Here is a 21,857-nt window from a genome sequence, read left to right as displayed (position 1 = left end):
ACAGGGTTATGCTCCTCTGGAAAACTGCTAGTGCTTTCTACAAAATAGTTCTTGACATGTCACAAGTTATAAGGCTAGTATACTTGGCATGGCAGGCATCTGGAATCACACCATGTGGATATTCCACAGGTGCAGATCTCCATTGACGGAGGCCTGTGTTCTTATCTGCGCAGACTCATATCATTTTTCTGCTCAGAGCCATAAAGTACACTTTCTTGGACAGACTCACTGAAAGCACTTAGCACATGAAACTCAATTTGTCTTTTTCTTCCCACATTTTCAGCCTCTTCATCGTTCACCTGGTCTTAGCTTTCAGCATGCATTCAACTTGCTCAGATAACAGATTGGGCTCCACTTCACAGGCTTGCAGCGTGTGCTAAATTGAGGAGACAGTGTGTGCACTTCCCTGCTCACGTCCAGCATTCACGCTCCAGCTCAGACACCATGTGCTTCTCTGCTCAGACATATCAAGAGTCCCTTTTATTTACACAATATGATCTTACTCCGATCCAAGGAGAGGCCCGGAAATCACACATATCTGATGAGGAATCCTTGAATAGATGGTAGGGGAAGTGGATGGAAAAGGTGAGCACACGTACCTTCCTTATGGCGCGGGTCCTGTTCCACACAAAATCATACCACTCTCTGTAATTGTCCTTGCCCTGATCCATGATGTGCGTGATCAGATAGTCCATGGTCATGCACAACACTGGTGTGGGACGCAATTCATGAGGCAGCGGCTCCTCTTGGTCTGCTGAAGATCTGCTGTATTCTTTCACCGCAGCAGCATGGTCTACCTGAGGAAAGAAACGGAGGAACAAATAAGAGATACAGCTCATACACGGAATCAGTCTAAACCACCTTCTGCCTTTTCATTCAATCCCATCTTTGGGAACCTAGTAATTGCCTCATTTCAGAATCTTTGCTGGTCTGCTGGTATTTTTATTGGGTCTACAATGAGTTCTTCACATTTCTAATGTGTTCTATATTTAGACTGGGTGAGTGTAAATTTTAACTTTTCGATTTGCTGATATCTGTTGATTAGGATGGAAACGTAACTCAACCTGAACACCAGGCAATAGTGTGACATGAGCTATAGACTTGCAAGCTCGGTTTACTTAAATGAGCTATAAAGAGGACCCTGCAAATGTACAGTTATTCAACACATCTTCTGACTATCTCTGTAAAAGTGAGATCCTTGTGTGACCCTTGAGGAGAATGACTACCAGCAAAGAGAGAGATTTGACATTGCATGGTTGCTTGCTTACTGGTCTGAAAGTAATGTCAAAAGAGATCCTGCATTGATGGAAGGGGAGTTAATATGAGGCTGAATCAATGTCGGACACTTTCCTAATGGCACCAGTGTTCAAACAGCAGTGAAATCATTCGGAAAATAACTTTCTCCGTTTCCCCTGGAGTCAATGGTGCCACTATAAGAAGATTACAGCTCACAAAATGTCACATGCAGCAAAAAGGACATCTGTTACAAGCAAGACGCTTATGTGAACCACCGATACTTGCACACCACAGGGTATGCTTGGCTAATTTCCCAGAGTTTGGGGTGGCATCCTTGAAAGTGCTGAATAGAATACACCAAGCATGCTCATCCTCTTTGACCATTAGGCAACATTTAACGCAGCAGCGCAAACAATTCTTCTTCACAGAATATCTTTACCTCAGCAGAAGCTCTTATATTGTTTTTATCCTTTCTTTCCAACAAGAGGCATATAGAAATGACTAGAGAAATTATTCTGCCAAACTAAACCCGCCAATAGCAGAGTCCCATAATGCTCCACCGGAATGCCTTACTAGTCATTATATAATTAACAAGAAATGTGCCCCATGACTAGTAGCATGCTCCTTAATATAATTTATTATATTAAAAAAACGACTTGTGTTTCAAATCATTAACGCATTCACTTGATTTATTCATGTGAGACAATGAAATCAATTGCATTGTTGATCTAAGAACCTGAGTAGTGGAGGCACATTTCTTGTTTATCATTTATTTTGTGGCCTAACTCCCACTCTGTATAAGGGCCTAACGCCATTCATACATGGCTACTATTCAATCTGTTATCAAACCCTACATAGACATTTACAACCATCAACTCCACTTCCATTCCTTTACAAATGACATCCAAATATACAATGGTTTGCCTGGAGAGCCCAGCCTCCCCCCTCCTTCCCCCCCCACACACACCCGGTAATCCAAAAGCCATTGCCACAGCTTTGAAACCTGGGTACACCACAATAACCTCATACTGAATGATGCAACAACCCAAAATCCTCATTTGAGGTCCTAGACATCTCTTCACGCAACCTGACTTTCTGTATTCCCCAACCCCCAAACCCACTCCCTTAACGTAAAAAACCCTACAGCAGATCTTCTTAGTCTCACTTCACAAATTCAAGTAGTACTTAAAGCCACATCCCTACAAATGAAACTACTCCAGAAAACAATGAATGTGGTTGCAAGAACATGGTGAGTGGGCACTGCCAGACAGTGCCCTGTAATAGAGTTAGAGGTTTTTTTTAATTACAGGCAACTCAGCACCAACTTTACGAGCTATAAAAAGACGAGGATAGCATATTTCAACTGAATTTTCTCCTTGCAAGGGCTATACTCCCCATGTTAACAGAATGTTACTAGATTATCAGCTGCCTCATTATTCAAACATTATATTACTTTGGTCTCAAGAATTGCAATTAAACGTATTAATAATTCTGCTGCAATTTGATGCGATAGCACCAATTAGGCTGTTTAAGTGATCCAATGTCATGTATAAATTAATATTTATTTGCACACAGTGTGACTCACAGCTCTCTACTGGATTAAGGGGAGAGGGGAGGGGGCAGGAGGAATGGAACAAGTTAATGAATTGTAATGTTATTTTGCTTTTAAAATCAATAAAACGGGGCGTGGCCAAGATGGCGACCTGAGGAGACGTCTGATCGCGAGGCTTCTCGTCCCTAACCCCCGTTCATGCCCCGTTAGCGCCCAAATTGGTCCCCCGAGAGCTCTGATCGCTGCCCACTGCTGAGGAGCATTCGAAGATAACTTTGAGGAGGTCCGGCAAGGCGCGGGATACACCTCTGCCCCTAAGAGACTGAGCTCGCTGTTCCTGCCCCGCGGCACACAACATGGCGGCCGGACCGGCCGAGCGACTGGAGGCGGCCTAATACCCGGGGGGAGCCGAAAGCGACATCGCTCCCCGGACCTGGGAAGCAGCCGTCAGCGGAAAAAACGAGGCGAGCCGCGGGCCCATCATCAGGTGGGCGGTGGCGCGGCCGAACCAGCCGGGAGAGGAATCACCAGAGGCCCCAGTCGGGGCCTGTGCGGGGCCCACTCGGCGTGCGCCCAAAACGCCTGTGCAGACGGAGTGTGCGGCGGCCGGCCGCGCCGCGGACCGCGAACCTCCCCGGAGGAGGGGAGGAGAGCTGGGCGGGCCTGCTTGGGGAGCGGAGCTCGGGGGGCGCCTGCTCGAGCCCCCAGTGGGAGGGTCGGCGAGAACCACCAGAAGCAGCCTCCTGACACGCCGCGGAGAGACCGGGACTGTGCTATCTGGCGCCCGGATCGGCGCACGCCCGGAGATAGCCCCCACTGATAACCCAAGGGGCACGGGCCACATTGCAGCACTGAGGGCCCCGGGCAGGAGAGAAGAGCAACGCCGGGCCGAACCGGGCCGGAAATCGGGGGGAGCTGGTAGGGCCCCCGGCGTGGACTGGTGGAGTGGTGCGGGCTGCGCTGTGTGGTGCGGGGCCTCTACACGGGACATTAGAGCGGCTCTGGACTGTTGAGTTCCGTGGGCCTGGAGGGGACTGTCCGACGCCCGCGTGAGGGTCTGGTGGGGCCTGCCGGCGCCGTGCCGGGCGCTGCCACGGGAAGTGAGGAGCCCCGGCCCGCGGCCTCGAGGGTGTCTGTCTCCGTGGTCGGCTTGCCCCCCCCCCCGGGCGGGCTTGATCCTTGCAGGGGCCCACTGGAGGCGGTGCACCCGTAGGAGAAGGAAGCGGACGCGATTAGGCGCTGGGCCTAGCGCGTGATCAAGCATGGCCAACACGAATCACAGAGGGGGCCGCACAATCCATGACATGCTGGCTAAAGGCGCCCCAGAAAGGAGACAAGAGCCCTGACAAGCCAACGCCAACAGACCGTCCCAAGGATATGGAGAGAGAGGGGGGGGGGAAGCCCCTATCACCAGAGCTTTCTTAGAATCCCTGTTCCTTTCCCTAAGGGAAGACTTCCAAACCCTCAAACAGGAAATGGCGGGCGAACATAGAGAGCTGCGCCGCAATGTCGACGGCCTCGGGGAGAGGGTGGCGGCGATTGAAGACACTGAGCACGCTAGAAGCGAAGAGGTCGAATTCCTGCAACAGGAGATTATTAAGCTTCACGACCAACAGACTGACCTACAGGCACATGCGGAGGACCTTGAGAACCGCTCCCGACGCAACAACGTACGGGTCCGGGGGGTGCCTTCCAAATCGGAAGGGGACAATATCACGCTCTACTTGCAACGATTGTTTCGGGACATTCTGGGTGAGCCGGAGGATTTCGTGATCCGAATTGATAGAGCACATAGGGCGGGCCCTCCCCGCCGCGCGCCGGCCCCTCCACCTTACATTTTGGCCTTCCTGCCCGACTACCCTCTGAAGGAACGCATCCTGAAGGCGGCGCGCACGAAGCAGCCCCTCCAATTCCAGGGACAGTCGGTGGGGTTATTTCAGGACCTGTCGGCGATCACGCTGCAAAAAAGAAAGGCGTTTAAAGTGGCCACGACTTTCCTGCGCGACAATAGAGTCCCCTACTCCTGGGGCCATCCTTTCAGACTCATCTTCAAGTGGCAGGGGGCCCTCCACCAGCTACGGTCCCTCCGCGACACGTGTGCACTGCTGGGCATTGCCAATGAGGATGACGCAACAATGGAGGGCTCACCCCCGCAAAATACCCAGCCACGATCCCCGCGGACATCGGGAAACGGATGGCAGCAGGTCGGGCGCCGCTGTGCACCCAAAACCGATCTCAAGCCGGACCCCAAGACTGTAGCACAGGAACACGCTGCAGCGATACAGAAAGACTCCAAGGACACGAAAACTGGAACCTGATGAGGCGCCGATGGGGGTACCAACACACAGCATCATAGCACTGGGTTGAGGGGGTGGGACGGGGGGCCTGCATGGTCGCCACTGCCACACACTTCCTTAGCCAGTAACTTTACTACAGGCCTGGACTTGGTTTGTATAGGCCTGGGACAGTGACCATTTGTTTGAATTTCACAGTTGGGGAGGAGGGAGCAGGGGGGGCGGGTTGGAGGGGTTGGAAGACATTGGGGAGTTTGGGAATTCGGGACAAGTTGGGAGGTCAGTACGGGGGGTGTGTTGGGAGGGGGGTACTGGGTGGGATGGGGTGGGTTTGGTTTCGGGAACCGGGAGGGACTGTGGGTGGGAACCAGTGTGCCAAAGGGGGTTTGCCAATGACGGAATCACCATAATCCACATTTATCTTCTGTTGTCTTGCTTGCTTCTTCAGCTCGTGCTTTCTCTTTGTCCACCTTTCAATATGTCTCTATTGCGGCGCTCCGGATACCCTCACTCCAGGTACCAAGGTATCGAGGGTTCTCATAGTGCTGATTCGCTCACTACATCTCTGTTTGCCACGGAAGGGTGCCTTTGATCCTGTGACATTCCACTCACCCTCCTCACTTTGGCTGACTCTAGGCTGAAGGTACTAACCCTTAATGTGAAGGGATTAAACAACCCCATCAAGAGAAGGGCTGTGATTTCATACTTGGAGAACTCTGGGGCAGAGATTTGTTTATTACAAGAGACTCATCTTTTGCCCAAGGATTGGCACAGGATGCGCTCTCGTGCCTTGCCCCAACAGTTCTTCTCCTCTCTCCCAACGAAGAGGGCTGGGGTGGCCATTCTAATATCTAGGCGCTTCCAGGGAACGATAGGAGACAAGGCGGGGGAGATTAGGGGCCGCCTCTTAGCTTACACCTTTCAAATAGGAGACCGACACATGACGATAGGCTCCATCTATGCCCCGAATACGAACAGGAGGCTTTTTTAAAAGGTGCAGTTTCGGAGTCACTTCAACCTTCTAATTCCCTCCTACTCCTGGGAGGGGACCTCAATCTGGTTATGGACACGAATAAGGACAGATCAGGACATCGCTATGGGGACTCAGGCGCTATTACAGCCGCTGATACACATTGGTTGCAGGAGAGAGGCCTGGTAGACCTCTGGAGGACCAAGCACCCTAACACGACGCAATTCACCTTCTATTCTCATGTGCACCACACATATGCCCGGTTAGACCATTACTTGGGCTCCTCTGAGCTCCTCACGACCCTCGGCGATGTTAGCATAGTGCCCGCGGCCCTCTCGGATCATGATGCGGTGGAGATTTCACTCACGATCCCCACGCCCCGCCGCCCCCGCGGGTTATGGCGACTGCGTGAAACCCTCCTGCAGCGACCTGATGTCACAAGCAGCTTCGTAAATGTATTGTTGAATACTTAGCCATTAATGATACTTCGGAGACATCGGTGTCATCTCTGTGGGGTGCCCTGAAATCGGTGGCCTGCGGTGAACTCATCACGATAGCCGTGGCCGAGGCCAAAGTCCGTAAAGCGAAAAGAGATGACCTCACCGCTCAGGTTTCTGAGGTAGAGAGGGTTCACAGCCGCACCAGCGCCCCGCGGGTCTGGAGGCAATTGAAGGCAGCTAGGGCCCAGTTGGCCAGCCTGGACACTGACAGGGCGGAATTTGCCGCTCTACGTCTCCGCCATATGTATTACGTTGGGGGTAACAAGACTGGCCGCTTGCTTGCTAGCACCCTGAAAGCTAAAACCCAACATAAAAAAATGTCTGGCCTTACGGATGACTCGGGCGTAGTCCTCACGGAGGAGACCCAAGTTGCAGAGGCGTTTCGGACCTTCTACGCCTCTTTATTTGGGGCCGATACTGTGTCCCTCGAGGAGGTCGAAGCTTATTTGGAGTCGGCGGCGATCACCGAGTTATCTCAAGCCAATGCAGACGCTTTGGACGCTCCCATCCGTCTAGACGAGTTGTTAGCCGCTATATCCCGCCTTCGCCCGCTCAAATCTCCGGGGCCGGACGGCTTCTCAGCCGGTTTTTACCAAACCTTTAGTCAGCTACTGGCTCCTGTCCTCACCCGGCTTTTCAACTCCTTTGAAGGCCCAAGCTCAATCCCCCCGGATATGCTGGCGGCCGAAATAGTTGCGCTACCCAAACCGGGTAAGAAACCCACGCACTGCTCTGCGTTCCGCCCTATCTCGCTGCTCAACCTAGACCTGAAACTCTTTACTGGAATTCTGGCTGCACGTCTCGGTCCCTGCCTACCTGGGATCTTGGAGCCTGATCAATCGGGATTGGTTCCTAATCGCCAATGCAGCGATAACACCAAACGGGTACTCCATTTGGTTGACAAGGCACATTTCCAGGATTCGGACTCTGCCCTGTTGGCCATCGACGCGGAAAAGGCGTTCGATCGAGTCGACTGGACTTACTTACAGCGAGTCTTGGCGCGTTTCCGGCTGGGAGACCGCTTTCAGTCCTGGATAGCCAGCTGTTACCATCGCCCCCAGGCTCGGGTCCGCTTGGGTAGCCTCCGATCGAGCCCTTTTGAGATCCAGCGTGGCACGCGGCAGGGGTGCCGCCTCTCACCACTCCTTTTCACCTTATACATAGAACCCCTTGTACAAAAGATCCGGGACAACCTGGCATCACATTCGGCTGAGAACCTCACACGGTCGGCCTTTACGCCGACGACATAATAGCCGCTCTCGACCACCCAGACCGCTCGGTACCCGCCGTTATAGAGGAGCTCGAATCTTTTGGAGCGGTCTCAGGCTTCAAAATCAATAGGGGGAAATCCCTGATACTGCCCCAGGGCAAGAATGCCCACCCTTGCAGGAATACGCCCGCATACGGGGCGATTTACAGCTAACCACACAACTACCGTACCTGGGAGTAACTCTCACTTCCTCGACGGAATCGACGATAGCTCTCAACTACAGAACGCTCACCTCCCAGATCCGGACCGATCTTACGCGTTGGTCTAAACAACCCCTCTCCCTACTGGGGCGTGTTGCGGCGGTGAAGATGTCAGTTCTACCAAAGATCCTGTACCTCTTCCAAACCCTCCCGGTCCTGCCCCCAACCAGAGTCCTTACGGACCTACAAGCCGCTCTCCACCACTTTATCTGGGAGGGGAAACTATCGCGCTTACATAAACGGCTAGCATATCGGGGCATAGACGAGGGGGCTTTTGGGGTCCCCAACCTCTTACAATATTTCCAGGCCTCCCAACTCCGCTATCTGGTGGAATGGCATAAGCCGGAATCCGAGAAGCGGTGGCTATTTCAGGACAGGGCGATGGCCCAGATGCCCCTCTGGAGGGTTCCCTTCCTCCTCCGGCAGCACCCGCCGCGATACCTCTTGAAATCACCTATTACTCACACCGTTATGCGGGTCTGGGACACGGTCGCTATTAAAAGAGGTTTGACGACCTTACCCTCCCCCTTTACCCCCATCCTGGACAACCCGGAGTTCCCGCCGGGTAATGACCCCCACGCCTTCTTGCAATGGCGTGGTACTAATTGCCGTTCTGCCGGCGACCTTTTCGATTTGCGGGGCTTTCTCACCCTCTCGGACATCAAGCAGGGCTACGACATAACAACTCCTCACCTTTTCCAATACTTCCAACTCCGACACTGGCTCACGAACCCGGCCTACGCCCCTCTAGTTGGTCGACCGATGACGGTCTTTGAGAAATGGCTGATGACAAAAGATTCGGACAGACATCTAATCTCGGACATCTACAAAATGCTCATGCCCCCGGTCACCCCGGGCAAAACAGCGGGTCAGAAGCGTTGGGAAGCGGAACTTGGCAGAGCTCTGACACCCAGGGAATGGGGCGATATATACTACAGGGCCTCACACACCACACGCAACACTGCGGGCAGGGAGACAGCGGTGAAACTGGCCATGTACTGGCACCTTACACCGGCCCGGCTCCACAAAGGGAACCCGACCCGCAGCGCCTTGTGCTGGAGGGGATGTGGGGAAAAAGGCACCTTGACCCATCTCCTCTGCGACTGCTGTGAAGTTCGGGGTTACTGGAAGACGGTCCTAGATGACATTGACGATACCTTTGATACCGAAATCCCACGATTCCTCGCCTACACCATCTTGGGCCTACCTAACGCACTCACTTTTCCCCTGAAATCTGCCGGGGTGGCCAAATGGGGATCGCCATGCAAGCGGCCACGCAGCATATCCTATCGCTCTGGGGCTCGACCGCTAGGCCCACACACACGGGATGCCTACATAATATCTGGTTCACTTTGTGGATGGAACGCATCCAGGCTACACTTACACACACCACAGCTGCATTTCAGAAGGTCTGGTTACCGCTGCTATCCCTCTTGTCCAAAGAGTTTCATGAAATCACATGCCCCAGATACCTCCGCATTTTGAGACTTACTGAAGCTAAGTATGATCCTCCATGATCACATGTATCATTTCAGTACTCACTACCTGACTGTTTCTGAGATTGTTTCCTATGAACGGCACACTGGTGGGGGTTGGTGGGGGGGTTGGTTGGCTGGGGGCGGGGGTGGGGTACTGGTTTTTGTTTTTACCGTTTTGTTCTCTAACACTGCCTACCATTGGTTGCCTTGGCATTATACCTCTGCTCTGGTGTATATACTTAGCCTGTTACTCGACTTACAGAGAAGACGTGTCTGTCTGTCTCGCTAGCGATATATGCCTACTGCTTTTCAATTGCACTGTGATGCCTGTGTTTGCTCTTCAAATCAATAAAACAAATTTGAAATTAAAATCAATAAAACATTTTTAAATCTAAAAAAAAGAATTGCAATTAAACGTAATGAAGGAAGATTGGCTGAAATTCATCTTGATATGCATTTCCATCCTTTATAAGCTGAGCACCAGAGCATACATTATTTTGCTACATATAGGCTATCTGTAGGCTGTATTATTTGCCATATCTTTGCAGTTACAAACGTTTTTGTCGTAAAAGCGCAGTGGGCCCAGGACTACATTACTAACAGGAATTTCAACTCAGGAGGTTTAGGTCGGAGTACTGGAAAACACTTGAGGGCCCCTTAGAAGAACTTTAGAGGAACGATGTTTGTACAGCTCTGGGGAAAAGGAGCGATGAGCAAACTACCAAGGAACTTGATTCTTTTTTCTGTTCTTTTGTGGGTCTCTCTTCTCGCTTATTGCCCAAAGTGGGAGAAACATGAACCTCCTCCCCCTGTTCAAGATCGATTATGGGAAATGAGAAACATTATGGTGCTGGAAAGAAACTTATATGCAAAAAAGATGACTTCCATGTTTAAAAATATCTGGGGCAGTTTTCTAACATGAATCTATAAGTTATGTTTGATAACCTTTCGATTGTAAAAGCTGGAGTCCTGATTACAGACTACATGGTATACTGGTGTTATAAACCTGAATACTGAAATACTGTTACCGCCTCATATGGAATATACACATACTACTTTTCTGGGCAGTAATAATAGTCTTTTTTACCTCACAGAAAAACATGCATGAGTAGAACACAACGGTCACCAGGAAATGACATAAAAATAGAAAACATGAACGTTCAAATTGCCATTGCAGAAAAAAAAACCACAAGGCAACATTAAAGTACAGATTGTGTAGCTTACTTAACCCAAATCATTGCAGTCAGTCAGCCTATACTTTATTTTCTTTGGAAGCCATATGTAAAATTACAATTGTAGGAAGCTGGATCTGTATATGCGATTGCCACTAGGTGGTAATACCATGCACAGAGTCCAGGGCTTCCCCAAAAAGTGTACAGGGCTTAATGTAAAACCCAAAGTGCTCCATTAGTGGTAGTGTGGGCAAGCAGCCTTAGGCCTAACACAGAGGAGTGTAAGACATGTATTGCACAACTGTGATCAATAATGGACACAACTCAAGAAGGAGATCTGTACCAATTTTGGAATATTATACTTTGTTTTTAATTAATTTTAAGACCCAGATGACCTTGCCTGGGGTGACTACACCCACTATCGTGCCAGCATCCTGTGGGAGGGGGTACAGGCCTAGCCCTGATTGGAGTGGTCCCCTCATCTTGAAGATTGAGGGGACTGAAAAGTGGGCTTCAGTTTGCCTCCTCCACCAGCCTTTCTAAGTTTTACCAGCGGTTTTCCCGCCCAATGTGGGGGTGCAAATCGGGGGAGGTACAGTGGCGTAGGGTGCACTGGTTTTGAGTAAAGTGGTGTAGACTGAATTGGCGTAGACTGCAGTGGTTTAAAGTAGAGTGGCTTTGCATAGAGTGCGGTCGCGTAGAGTAGTACAGCGTAGAGTGCCAGTTGTGAAGTGGCGCATCGTGGAGTAGAGTCGTGTGGAGTAAAGTTCTGTGGAGGGCAGTAGTACAGAGCAGATTATTTCAGAGGAGAATGAAGTGAAAGTGTGCAGTGGTATAGAATAGAGTGTCGTAGAGCGCAGTAGTGCAGAGTAGATTAGAGTGCTTTGACGTACAGTGGAGTGATGAAGAGCAGAGTGGCATAGAGTTCAGTGTCGGAAAGAGAAGGGTTTTGCAGAGTAGAGTGACGTAGAGTGAAGTGGCATTGAGTGGAGTGGTGCAGGGTAGAGTGCAGTGGTGCAGTGTAGAGTGCAGTGGTGCAGGGTAGAGTGGCATAGAGTGCATTGGCATAGAGTAGAGTTGTGCAGTGGTGTACAGTGCAGTAGATGGCGTTGAGTGTAGTGGCGTAGAGTGGTGCAGAGAGCAGTGAGTACAGTGGTGCAGAGTAGAATAGAGTGGCATATAGTGCAGTGAGTAGATTGCAATGGTGTAGAGTGATGTAGCTTGCAGTGGCATTGAATAGAATATTGCAGATTATAGCAGCGTAAAGTGCAGTGGTGCAAAGTAGTTGCAGTATGTACAGTGGCTTACAGTGCACTGGTTTTGAGTAAAGTGCTGTAGAGGTGCAGAATCGATGAAGCTCAGCCGCCTGAAGCTGAACTCAGACAAGACGAAGGTCCTCATCCTCGGACAATCCCCTTCCGCCTGGGACGACTCCTGGTGGCCCTCAGCACTGGGCTCCGCGCCGACACCTTCGGACCACGCACGCAACCTGGGATTCATCCTGGACTCCTCCCTCACGATGACCAAGTAAGTCAACGCCGTCTCGTCATCATGCTTCAACACCCTGAGCATGCTCCGAAAGATCTTCCGATGGATCCCAACCGAAACCAGAAAGACGGTCACCCAGGCCCTCGTCACCAGCCGACTGGACTACGGAAACGCCCTATACGCAGGAACCACTGCCAAACTTCAGAAACAACTACAACGCATACAGAACGCATCCGCACGACTCATCCTCGACATCCCTCGCCACAGCCACATTTCCGCCCACCTGAGAAACCTGCACTGGCTCCCCGTCAACAAGAGGATCACATTCAGGCTCCTCACCAACGCACACAAAGCGCTCCACGACATAGGCCCCGAATACCTCAACAGCCGCCTCTCGTTCTACACTCCCACCGCCAGCTCCGCTCCACCAGCCTCGCCCTCGCCACCATCCCACGGATCCGCAGAACCACCGCCGGAGGAAGATCGTTCTCCTACCTGGCGGCCATAACATGGAACTCCCTCCCAGCACACCTACGAATGACCCATGACCATGTCTCCTTCAGGAAACACCTCAAGACCTGGCTGTTCGAGCAGTAGTAGCACCCCCCCTTTCAGCACCTTGAGACCCTCACGGGTGAGTAGCACACTCTATAAATGTTTTGATTGATTGATTGAGAGTTAATTGGAGTAGACTGCAGTGGCTTAGAGTAGAGAGGCATAGAGTACAGTAGCGTAAAGTGGACAGGCTCAGAGGGCAAGTGTTAGAGTGCAGTGGCGTAGAGTGAAGTGGTGTGGTGAAGGGTAGAGTATGGTAGTGCAGTGAATTGGCGCGCAGTGGAGTAGAGTGGCATAAAGAGCAGTAGAATAGAGTGAAGTAGTGTAGATATAATTTGTTTTAGGGTAGAGTGCAGTGGTGTAGAGTGGTGCAGAGCGGAGTGGCGAAGAGTGCACTGGCATAGAGTTGTGTGGTGCAGAGTAGAGAGGCCTAGAGTAAAGAGGCCTACAGTAAAGTGGCGTAGAGTGAAGTGGTATGAAGTAGAATGTCGTAGAGTGAGGTGATGCAGGGTAGAGTGGCACAGAAAGAAGTGGCATACAGTGCAGTGACGCAGAGTAGAATAGAGTGGCAGCAAGTGCAGTGACAGAGTGCAATGGCGTAGAGTGCATTGGCACGGAGTATAGTGGTGTAGAGGTCAGCGGTGCGCAGTAGACTTGGGTGCGGCGCGGGGACACGCCGGGAGGCGTCACCAGGCGCTTTATAAGCCCCTTTAATATAATAAATAGAGTGCATTGGCTTTGAGTAAAGTGGTGTAGAGTGCATTGGTACGCCGGGAGGCGTCACCAGGCGCTTTATAAGCCCCTTTAATATAATAAATAGAGTGCATTGGCTTTGAGTAAAGTGGTGTAGAGGGCATTGGTACCGAGTGCAGTGGCGTAGAGTGGTACATAGTAGTCAGCAGTGGCACTGAGTGCAGTGGTGCCGAGTAGACTCTCTCAGAATAGAGTGGAGTGGTGCAGAGTAGAGTAGAGAGGCATAGAGGGGATTGGCATTGAGTGCCCTGGCATACAGTGGAGTGGTACAGAGTAGAGTGCATTGATGTACAGTTCATGTTGCAGAGTAGGGTGGCAGAGTGGAGTGGCAAACAGTGGCTTAGAGCACAGTGGCAAGGAGTGCAGGAGTGCATAGTAGAGTAGTGTGGGATAGAGTGCAATGACACTGACTACAGTGGAGTAGAGAAGAGTAGAGTGGTGCAGAGTAGAGTGGGGTGAGGTGGAATAACGTGGAGTATGGATGGTATGGTAGCATATTGCCATTACAGGCAACACATCTTCAATTGAAATGATTATTACATTTGCACTCACAAACAGTTTTACTGATAAAACATATACAGTGCACAAACGTGTGGAAATGTCCTCACTTAGTGTATTGATTTGATTGTCATCACAGTTCATTTACAGACATTAACATTTTGATGTGCGCTAAGAAAAGCAAATAACATCATTAAACCTTCCTCAGGCGCTTCTCTAGAGCCAGTATGATGTCACATAAATCCTCTCACTTTGAAGTCTGGGAAAGAAAAATAAACACCAAGTTCCCTAGAAGAGACAGCTTGACATATGACCTGTCTTGAATTCATAGCACATTTGACGAGATAAGAACAACATTTAAAGGCTTGTTTACTGAAAACAAATTTGTGGAACAATACAGTAAACACGGTTTAGGCAACTTTCTGAAAGTCCCCCAAGATGTCTTTACCAAACAGACTGCTGCGATGTCTGGTAAGCTGTGAACTAAAAAAGTAGTATTTATTTTACAGGTACGACCAGCAAGCATTGACATAGTCAATATGTGTTGCTTTTAGGACCTTATAGGTGTTTAGCCATTCAGCACATTGCACTGGGTGGTTTTATTATAGCTTAATTTCTGAATATGTATATGGTTATATCGAGCCCAAATTACATCCACTTAAAAAAAAAAGGCACACTAAATAAAAAGTGTATGCCAAATTGCAGGCACACGACGTGTGAAGCATAGCAAACAAATCTTATGAAGATGAAAGTACCTCCTATCCCACCCTTGGACAGGCCTGGGAATGGGGAATTGCTCATTTAAATAAGAGAGAATGCCACAAGGCCTAATAGGAGGACCAGAGTGGACTAAGCAGAGTGCTACCATAAAAGACCCAGGGACTGAAACTTGTATACGTCAAAACTAGGAGGAGTTTATCCATAGAACTACGAAGGGCATATAAAGGTAGACAGGGGGTATATAAACCTGACAGTCATTAAAATGAATCAATAAAATTAAAATGGATCAATGATCTAATGGGGAACAGGCACATCACATAAAAGGGGGATGGGTAGCATACAAAAGAAAAGTGTATTTAGATTTGGAACCAGGAAGAATAAGTACATAAGAAGGGACTAGGCAGGGTATGTAAATGTGGCAGTGTTGAGCCCATATGAAGTCAAGTACATCTTTATTTGATTATGTACTGATCATAAAAGCATGTAAGATAAATGAAAAAATTCATAATCAGTAAAAAATTGAAACGGCGAGTGCAGTCACTTAAAAAAAGGATTTTTCTAAGAATCTAAAATCACAGCAACAAACTTATATCGCATAAAATTTCCTAATTCTCATAGCAGCAATTATGCAACTAAGTGTTGCATGGCAGATTTCGATGGTAGCCAGGAATTGTAAACATCTTAATCCCTCTTTGTATGAAGTAAAGTGATAGTGCAAAAGGGCTGGGCAAAAGAATCGAGATCTTATCGAGCCGTATAGAGTGCAAAACGGCATAAAGTGCGCAGTAGACTGTGTGGAACAGGCATCAAACAGGCACTTCATATACAGGTCAACCCAAGAACCAGACAGAGGGAAGGCAACTAGATGATGGATGTGGTTTATTAGTAGCGTTGTCAGATAAAATCTGTGCTGCGGTTGCTTATCCAGGGATAAATAGGAGTCAGTTCCAAGAGCAGTAAAAATGTGCATATTGTTAATAATGGCACTGTAGGTAAGAGACTTTTCAATTCGGTTTTCTTCTCTGTGAAAAACCTTCCTTTGTCTGAGGGCCTATGCAGTCTGAGGAAATAAAGAGGGCACTCAGACTTAGTTTGTAAAACTCCTTTACATAGGCCAGCCATGGATTGGCATTCATATTATCAAGGTTCAAACAGTCCCATAGAACTTCCCTTGAGAAAACCGGCCTGATGAGTGCTCCATATTTTTTAACCCATAATTATATAGAGGGGCTATACCAATATAGGGTTCCAAAAATCCCATTCCTAATTCTGCATGTCTGATAACATTTGGGGTCGTTTTAGGTAATGCAAAAAGTCTGCTTAAAAACTTATTTTCTACTATCTGTAGTTTCCTTTCTACTGTAGGGCTCCAGCGCCACTTAATATCTTGAAACAAGCAGTAGTCACAATACCTCCTAACATAACGGACGTATTAATGCATCATTAGGTACAGGTATAGTCCCCACTAACTGGAAAAAGGCCATGGTCAAAGTTCTACTTAAGAAACCTAACCTAGATCTAGCAGATCAGGGCAACTATCGCCCTATATCTCTTCTGCCGGGAATAGGTAAAGTAGCAGAGAAGTATATCAATCATATCCTTTCGGTATTCCTCGAAACCCACACTCTGCTCCACTCCTCCCAAACAGGGTTTCGACCTCGTCAGAGAACCGAAACGGCCCTGATAGCAGCGGTAGAGGAAAGCAGAAAAATCTTTGACTCAGGAGGCTCCATAGCCATTATTCTCCTTGACATAAGCGCAGCATTTGACACGGTGAATCATAAGATCCTAATATACCGTCTGAGAAATAAAAGAGTTACAGGCACCGTACTCCAATGGATGCACTCCTTTCTGGAGGGAAGAACCTTTCAGGATTTTTAGGAAAACATTTTATCCGAACCCACTCCCTTGACAAGCGGGGTTCCTCAGGGCTCCTCGCTTAGTCCAACCCTTTTCAATGTATATATATGGCCCCTCTGGCACCCATTGTAGCCCCCTCAGGAATCCGCATAGTGACCTATGCCGATGATACGCAAATGGTGGTCGCACTCAATCAAGCGGATAATAAAATTAACAGTCTCCATACCCGACTAGAAGACATCTCGAATTGGATGGACTCGTCCCAGCTTAAGCTTAATGGTGGAAAAACGGAGATCATGTTACTGGGCAATTCCCTTAGCTTCAACCCCAGTTTCATGTGGCCAACCGGCATGGGTACACACCCAGCCCCTAAGACTGAGATTAAGAGCCTGGGCATTTGGCTGGACCAGGACGTGAACTACAGGACTAAGGCCAGGAAGACAGCAGCAACCTGCTTCGGCCTGCTTAGAATGGCCCGCAAAATCCTCCCTCTTCTCCCCCTTTAGCAAGAAAGGTAATGATACAATCCCTCATACTCTCTAGGCTGGACTATGGGAATGCACTATACCTGGGCTCCCCCTCCTCAGTAATTTCTAAACTTCAGTCAGTCCAAAATAGCGCACCCAGACTTCTGAAAGGATAAACAAGACGACCTGCAGAAAGAAGTTTAGGGCTGGTCGGAAGAAAAATGGAACTGCAATATATAGCTTCTAGCTATACAAGGACATATACCATGACCAAAATACAAGTCTGTTTATATTTGTAAAGAGTTATTCAACAATTGGTTTTAATCCGGATTTATTTTAAAGATTGCTATCATAATTTAAAAAAAAAAGGGCATTCGAAAATGGAGGTACTCGCTTATACCTTGTGGAAATTTTATATATACAGATGTTTTTTATGTTCTAATTTTGTATTTTATTCACTAACATTACAATGGTTTTTAGTAACTATGCAGGAAATACAGAAACTTGAAACTTGAAACCCTTGATATCGCAGTCTAACTGTAGCACCTAAAGCCCAGTGTAATAAACTACAATCAGCAACTTCAAGTGACACTGCATTTATATTCTTCCTCCCATCATATTGTAAAGCGCTCTGATATTCTTCGGGATCTTGTTCGCGCTATATAAAACTTTATAAATAAAAATAAATAAATAAATAAAATTATCTAATAGACAATCAGCAAAACCGGCAATAAACTCCCTCCACTAGCTCCTAGTGCAGGAAAGCATCAGATTCAAGGCCCTGTGCATTGCTCATTAAACAATGCAGGGGAATGGTTCCCCCAATAATTCAGCCATGATCCGCCCCTATAAAGCAAATGGGAAACTTCGGTCAGATGAACTGCGATTGGCTGAGGTCCCCAGAATAAAGAAGGCCAGAAGCGGCGGACAACTTTTTTCCTATAATGCCTCCAAACTTTGGTTCTCCTTGCCACCTCACCTTCGTACTATTCCCAATCATCAGGCCTTCCGTACATAACTCAAGACTTTTCTGTTTCCTTAGCTTTTCGCCCCCTCCCATGTTTGTTCTTAGCGCTTGGATGCTCCCAGGTAGCCATGTGCTTTATAAATGTCTTTTCATTTCATAACCCCACACTCCTGCCACATAGGAGCTAAGCACTTGCTTTTATTCAGGTGAGTCATCTCCCTGATAGGTTTTTGCCCCAATTGTTTGGCAAACCTCAAGATCTCATCCCCAGCTACTTTCATATTTTTGTGTTCTCTGGTTAATCAAACTGTCCCAGGAGCCCTTTGTATCAATCAGGAGGACTAACTAACTTAGGGCCAGATGTAGGTAGGCTTTTACCGGTCGGTAACGGCCGAACTCCGTTGTTACCGACCAGTAAAAGCCCTTTCCTATGTAGGAGGCTATTTTACCGATTCGGTAAATAACGAATCGGTATTTACCGATTCAGAATCATCATTTACCGATTCGGTATTTACCGAATCGGTAAATGAGATGTAGGAAGCACTGTAAACGGTGCTTCTGGGCTTTAAGAATTCGTTATTTACCACCAACTATTAGTTGGTGGTAAATAAGGAATTCCTAAGTAAATACATAAAAGTGCATTTACACCTGTGCCATGTGGCAGACATACATGCACTTAGGGCATGTATGTATGCCACATGTGCACACCAGCACTAATCAGGGGTGCAACAGGGTGTCAAAGTGACACCATGCAACACCCTGCCACCCTTTTCTTTTTCACAATTTTACCGAATCGGTAATTATCGATTCGGTAATTGACATTCATTCCTATGGGCCTCTCCTATGGGCCTCCAGGCCCATAGGAATGAATGGCAAATACCGAATCGGTAAATACCGATTCGGTAAATGTATTTTTTACCGAATTATTATCTACATTGCAATTACCTAGTGGAGAAGCGTGGCTCAGTGGTTAGAGGCGGCAGACCCGGAAGCTGAGATCGGTCGTGGACCAGGGTTCGATTCCCCGCCTTGGCGGGTCTCGGGCTCAAAAATTCCACGGACTCGACAATTCTCGCTCCGGTGCCTACTCGACTCACGGGGTCACACTCTGCGACTCTGGGCAATAGCTTGCTTAATCTCCACTACGGCCCCTCGTGGCGGGATGCCTGGCTTTCACCTTGTGGATACCCTGCCGGGGTATCTCACAGGGGAATACCAGGACGGGTTCCCTAAGCAAGCGCCTTGATACCTTCGGGTGATACGTGCGCTATATAAGTCGCAATACATTTACATTTACATTTACCGATTCGAAAATACCGAATCGGTAAAATTCGGTATTTTCGAATCGGTAATTTACAATTACCTACATCTAGCCTTAAAAGTGGAAACCTTTCTATTGGGGTTCCTCAAATATTAAAATGCTTAGTCTTCGTACTTTTGGGGCATATACAACAAGGATGGACTGCTGTGCTATTAAAAATATGATAAAGTGTCTTCAAAATTCTAAATAGTGTATTTCTTTAACAAAGAAGCTTTAACACTAATAAGCGCATTACAGCACTGCATTGGGAAGTACTTATTAAAGTATTTTTTTGTACAACTGGTAGTCTGAACTTATATATATGGAAGTGCTTTCATATGCGAAAATTTCAGGGGAATAAGATATATCAGAGGCACGTTAAACCATCACATATTACATACCGAAAATCCTAATGTATTAAAAACTAAACAATCACATTGATTAAGATCGTAAATAAATCAGGAAATAAAACACCACAAAAACCTATTTAAAATTCACAACATGGAAAAACACTGTGGATACTCTATTTTAAACCGTAAAGTAACTTCGAAGATGTTCAAGGGCAAATTAGGAGTTGTTCCATTCACTGCAAAACACATTTGCTGAATAAAATTGAAGAAATGCTTGCTTGTACTGAAATCATTTCCTTCGGACGCCTGATGTTTTTTAATAAATTGAATGCTTAACTTCAACTCAGCCTCTTTTATTCCCCCCGACTACTGATTGTTAATCGCTATCTATACAAAAGCCCATGTCAGTGTGTGCTACAATACTGTGATGTCACTTTAGGGAATAACACCTCTTATCAGCAAGAATGGGAAGTAGTGAAACCCTATGGGAAAAATAATGCTCTTTCGTTTTAAAGAAAAAAGGAGACAAAATTAGGCTCGACATAAAAACAGTCACTGTATACATCATCAATTTTCCTATGCAACAGACAAAGCCAGACCTGCATCTCACGCAATATCTGAACTCATCACGTGGCCTCCCACTGGGTGAAGACAGTGAACACAGAGAAGCACTATGTTTCCAGCTCCATCCTGCTGTAAATGAAAGCTGAGCAGTATATTTGGCCCAGCACCAGACTGAACTGGGCTACGAAAATATCAGCTAAAGAAATAGTAGAAAACGCCACGGATGAGGCAATACAAAACGTAATTACAAGTTACTGCCACTGCCACTTCCACTTAAGAAAACACTGCAGTCTGGGAGTTGGAGTCTCTCTTTGAGCTGAAGCAATAGGACAACCCGCCCATATCAGATAACAAAGCTTGTAAATGGAAATCCCACGAGTTGTAAATAAGGTCGCCAGTAAACATAACCTGCCCGGAGTCCAGTACTGTTCAAGTCTTTGGTCTGTACTCTCTGCCACATGCCCCGTCAGCTGGATCTGTACTCACCTCTCCAAACTGCAGGACTGACACGGTCATAAGCACAAGCCCTGCGAAACCAAGGTACAGACCATCCCTGTGGGATAGTCAGGTGTAGGTTTGTCTCTGCAGCAGCTGGAGCAGTGTACGCAGCACCATGACCGGACGTCACCAAAGCTGATGTTCACATTCGTGAAACAGGACCGTGGGGTGGAATGGAACGCTCCATCTTAGTGTAGCATAGCTTAGTAAATCTCCCCGTAGGACACTTTGGAGGTACCCTCACCCAATATGGCTGCTGGTGGGAGTTGGATTTCATAGCTCAGTCTACTGTTAAACAGATCTCTAGTAAGGTCACCTGTAGCGACTCCTAAAAAACAACACTGATCTTGGGCAAGGGCTCCAGCTATGAGAAACTGGCCAGTACAACAACCACCCCTGTAACGCCATACACCTCTTCGTAACAAAGATCAGCATAGCCAGTTGGTGACGTCAGCAGTGAAGCAAGTTAGTGCTCGACATGATCGGGAATGTATTCTCTACAACGCTGGTGAGGCAAAAGAAGCGGGCTGTAAACATACGAGGAACTATATGTTCTGCCAGGCAGTGTGCACGGCACTTAATAGGGTGGCAGGTGCAGCTCAGGTGCTTCAAAGCGTAGACGAGGGGTGGAAACAGGCACCCTCAGAGAACAGCCTCTAACATTTGACCTCAGGCTCCGTCTATGAATGCACAGCAATGTAACATAATAAGAACATGATTTGCAGCCCGTTTACAGATTAGGACCTCAGATTTACTGAAAACATCTAGCGCTCTGTCAAATGCTCTAGGTGACAAAATAATCCCTAAACAGATGCTACAATGTGACAAGTGGAAGGGTACAAGTACTGGGGGCACTGCTCTTTGGGAGTGAACAACTGACAAAACGGAGGGAAAAATAGCAAATATGAATCACTTGGAAGCAAGGATTTTTAAAGGACACAAACAAGCAAATGAAAAGCAGTGGGTGGGCTCTAGGCTCACAAAGAAGTATATACACAGTATATACAACAGGTCTCAAAACTCAACATAAAAAGGGAAATATCAAATTCACAAACAACTTCTACAGTCCCCTGAGTTCAGAGCTCTAATGTTTCTAGGCAGTCCTGAGTCACACTCCTTCCTAACTCTAGTGGTAATGCTTATTCCCCATTCACTATAGGCGACC

At 47.8% G+C, this 21,857-nt stretch overlaps 1 protein-coding gene across 1 annotated transcript in view; it reads right to left on the bottom strand.

Moving 5' to 3' along the window:
• The window catches only part of MCM3AP (minichromosome maintenance complex component 3 associated protein), a 642,417-nt gene that overhangs the window by 432,847 nt on the left and 187,713 nt on the right, over window positions 1-21,857 (bottom strand). The window contains exon 8 of the mRNA XM_078681440.1: window positions 600-797. Within this exon, the coding sequence (XP_078537566.1) occupies window positions 600-797 (198 nt within the window). The remainder of the gene's footprint in view (window positions 1-599; window positions 798-21,857) is intronic.

Source organism: Lissotriton helveticus, chromosome 3_1 (assembly GCF_964261635.1).
Source record: "Lissotriton helveticus chromosome 3_1, aLisHel1.1, whole genome shotgun sequence".
NCBI lineage: Eukaryota > Metazoa > Chordata > Amphibia > Caudata > Salamandridae > Lissotriton > Lissotriton helveticus.
Note: the sequence above shows the minus strand (reverse complement) of the source record. Positions and strands in the feature narration are given on the sequence as shown.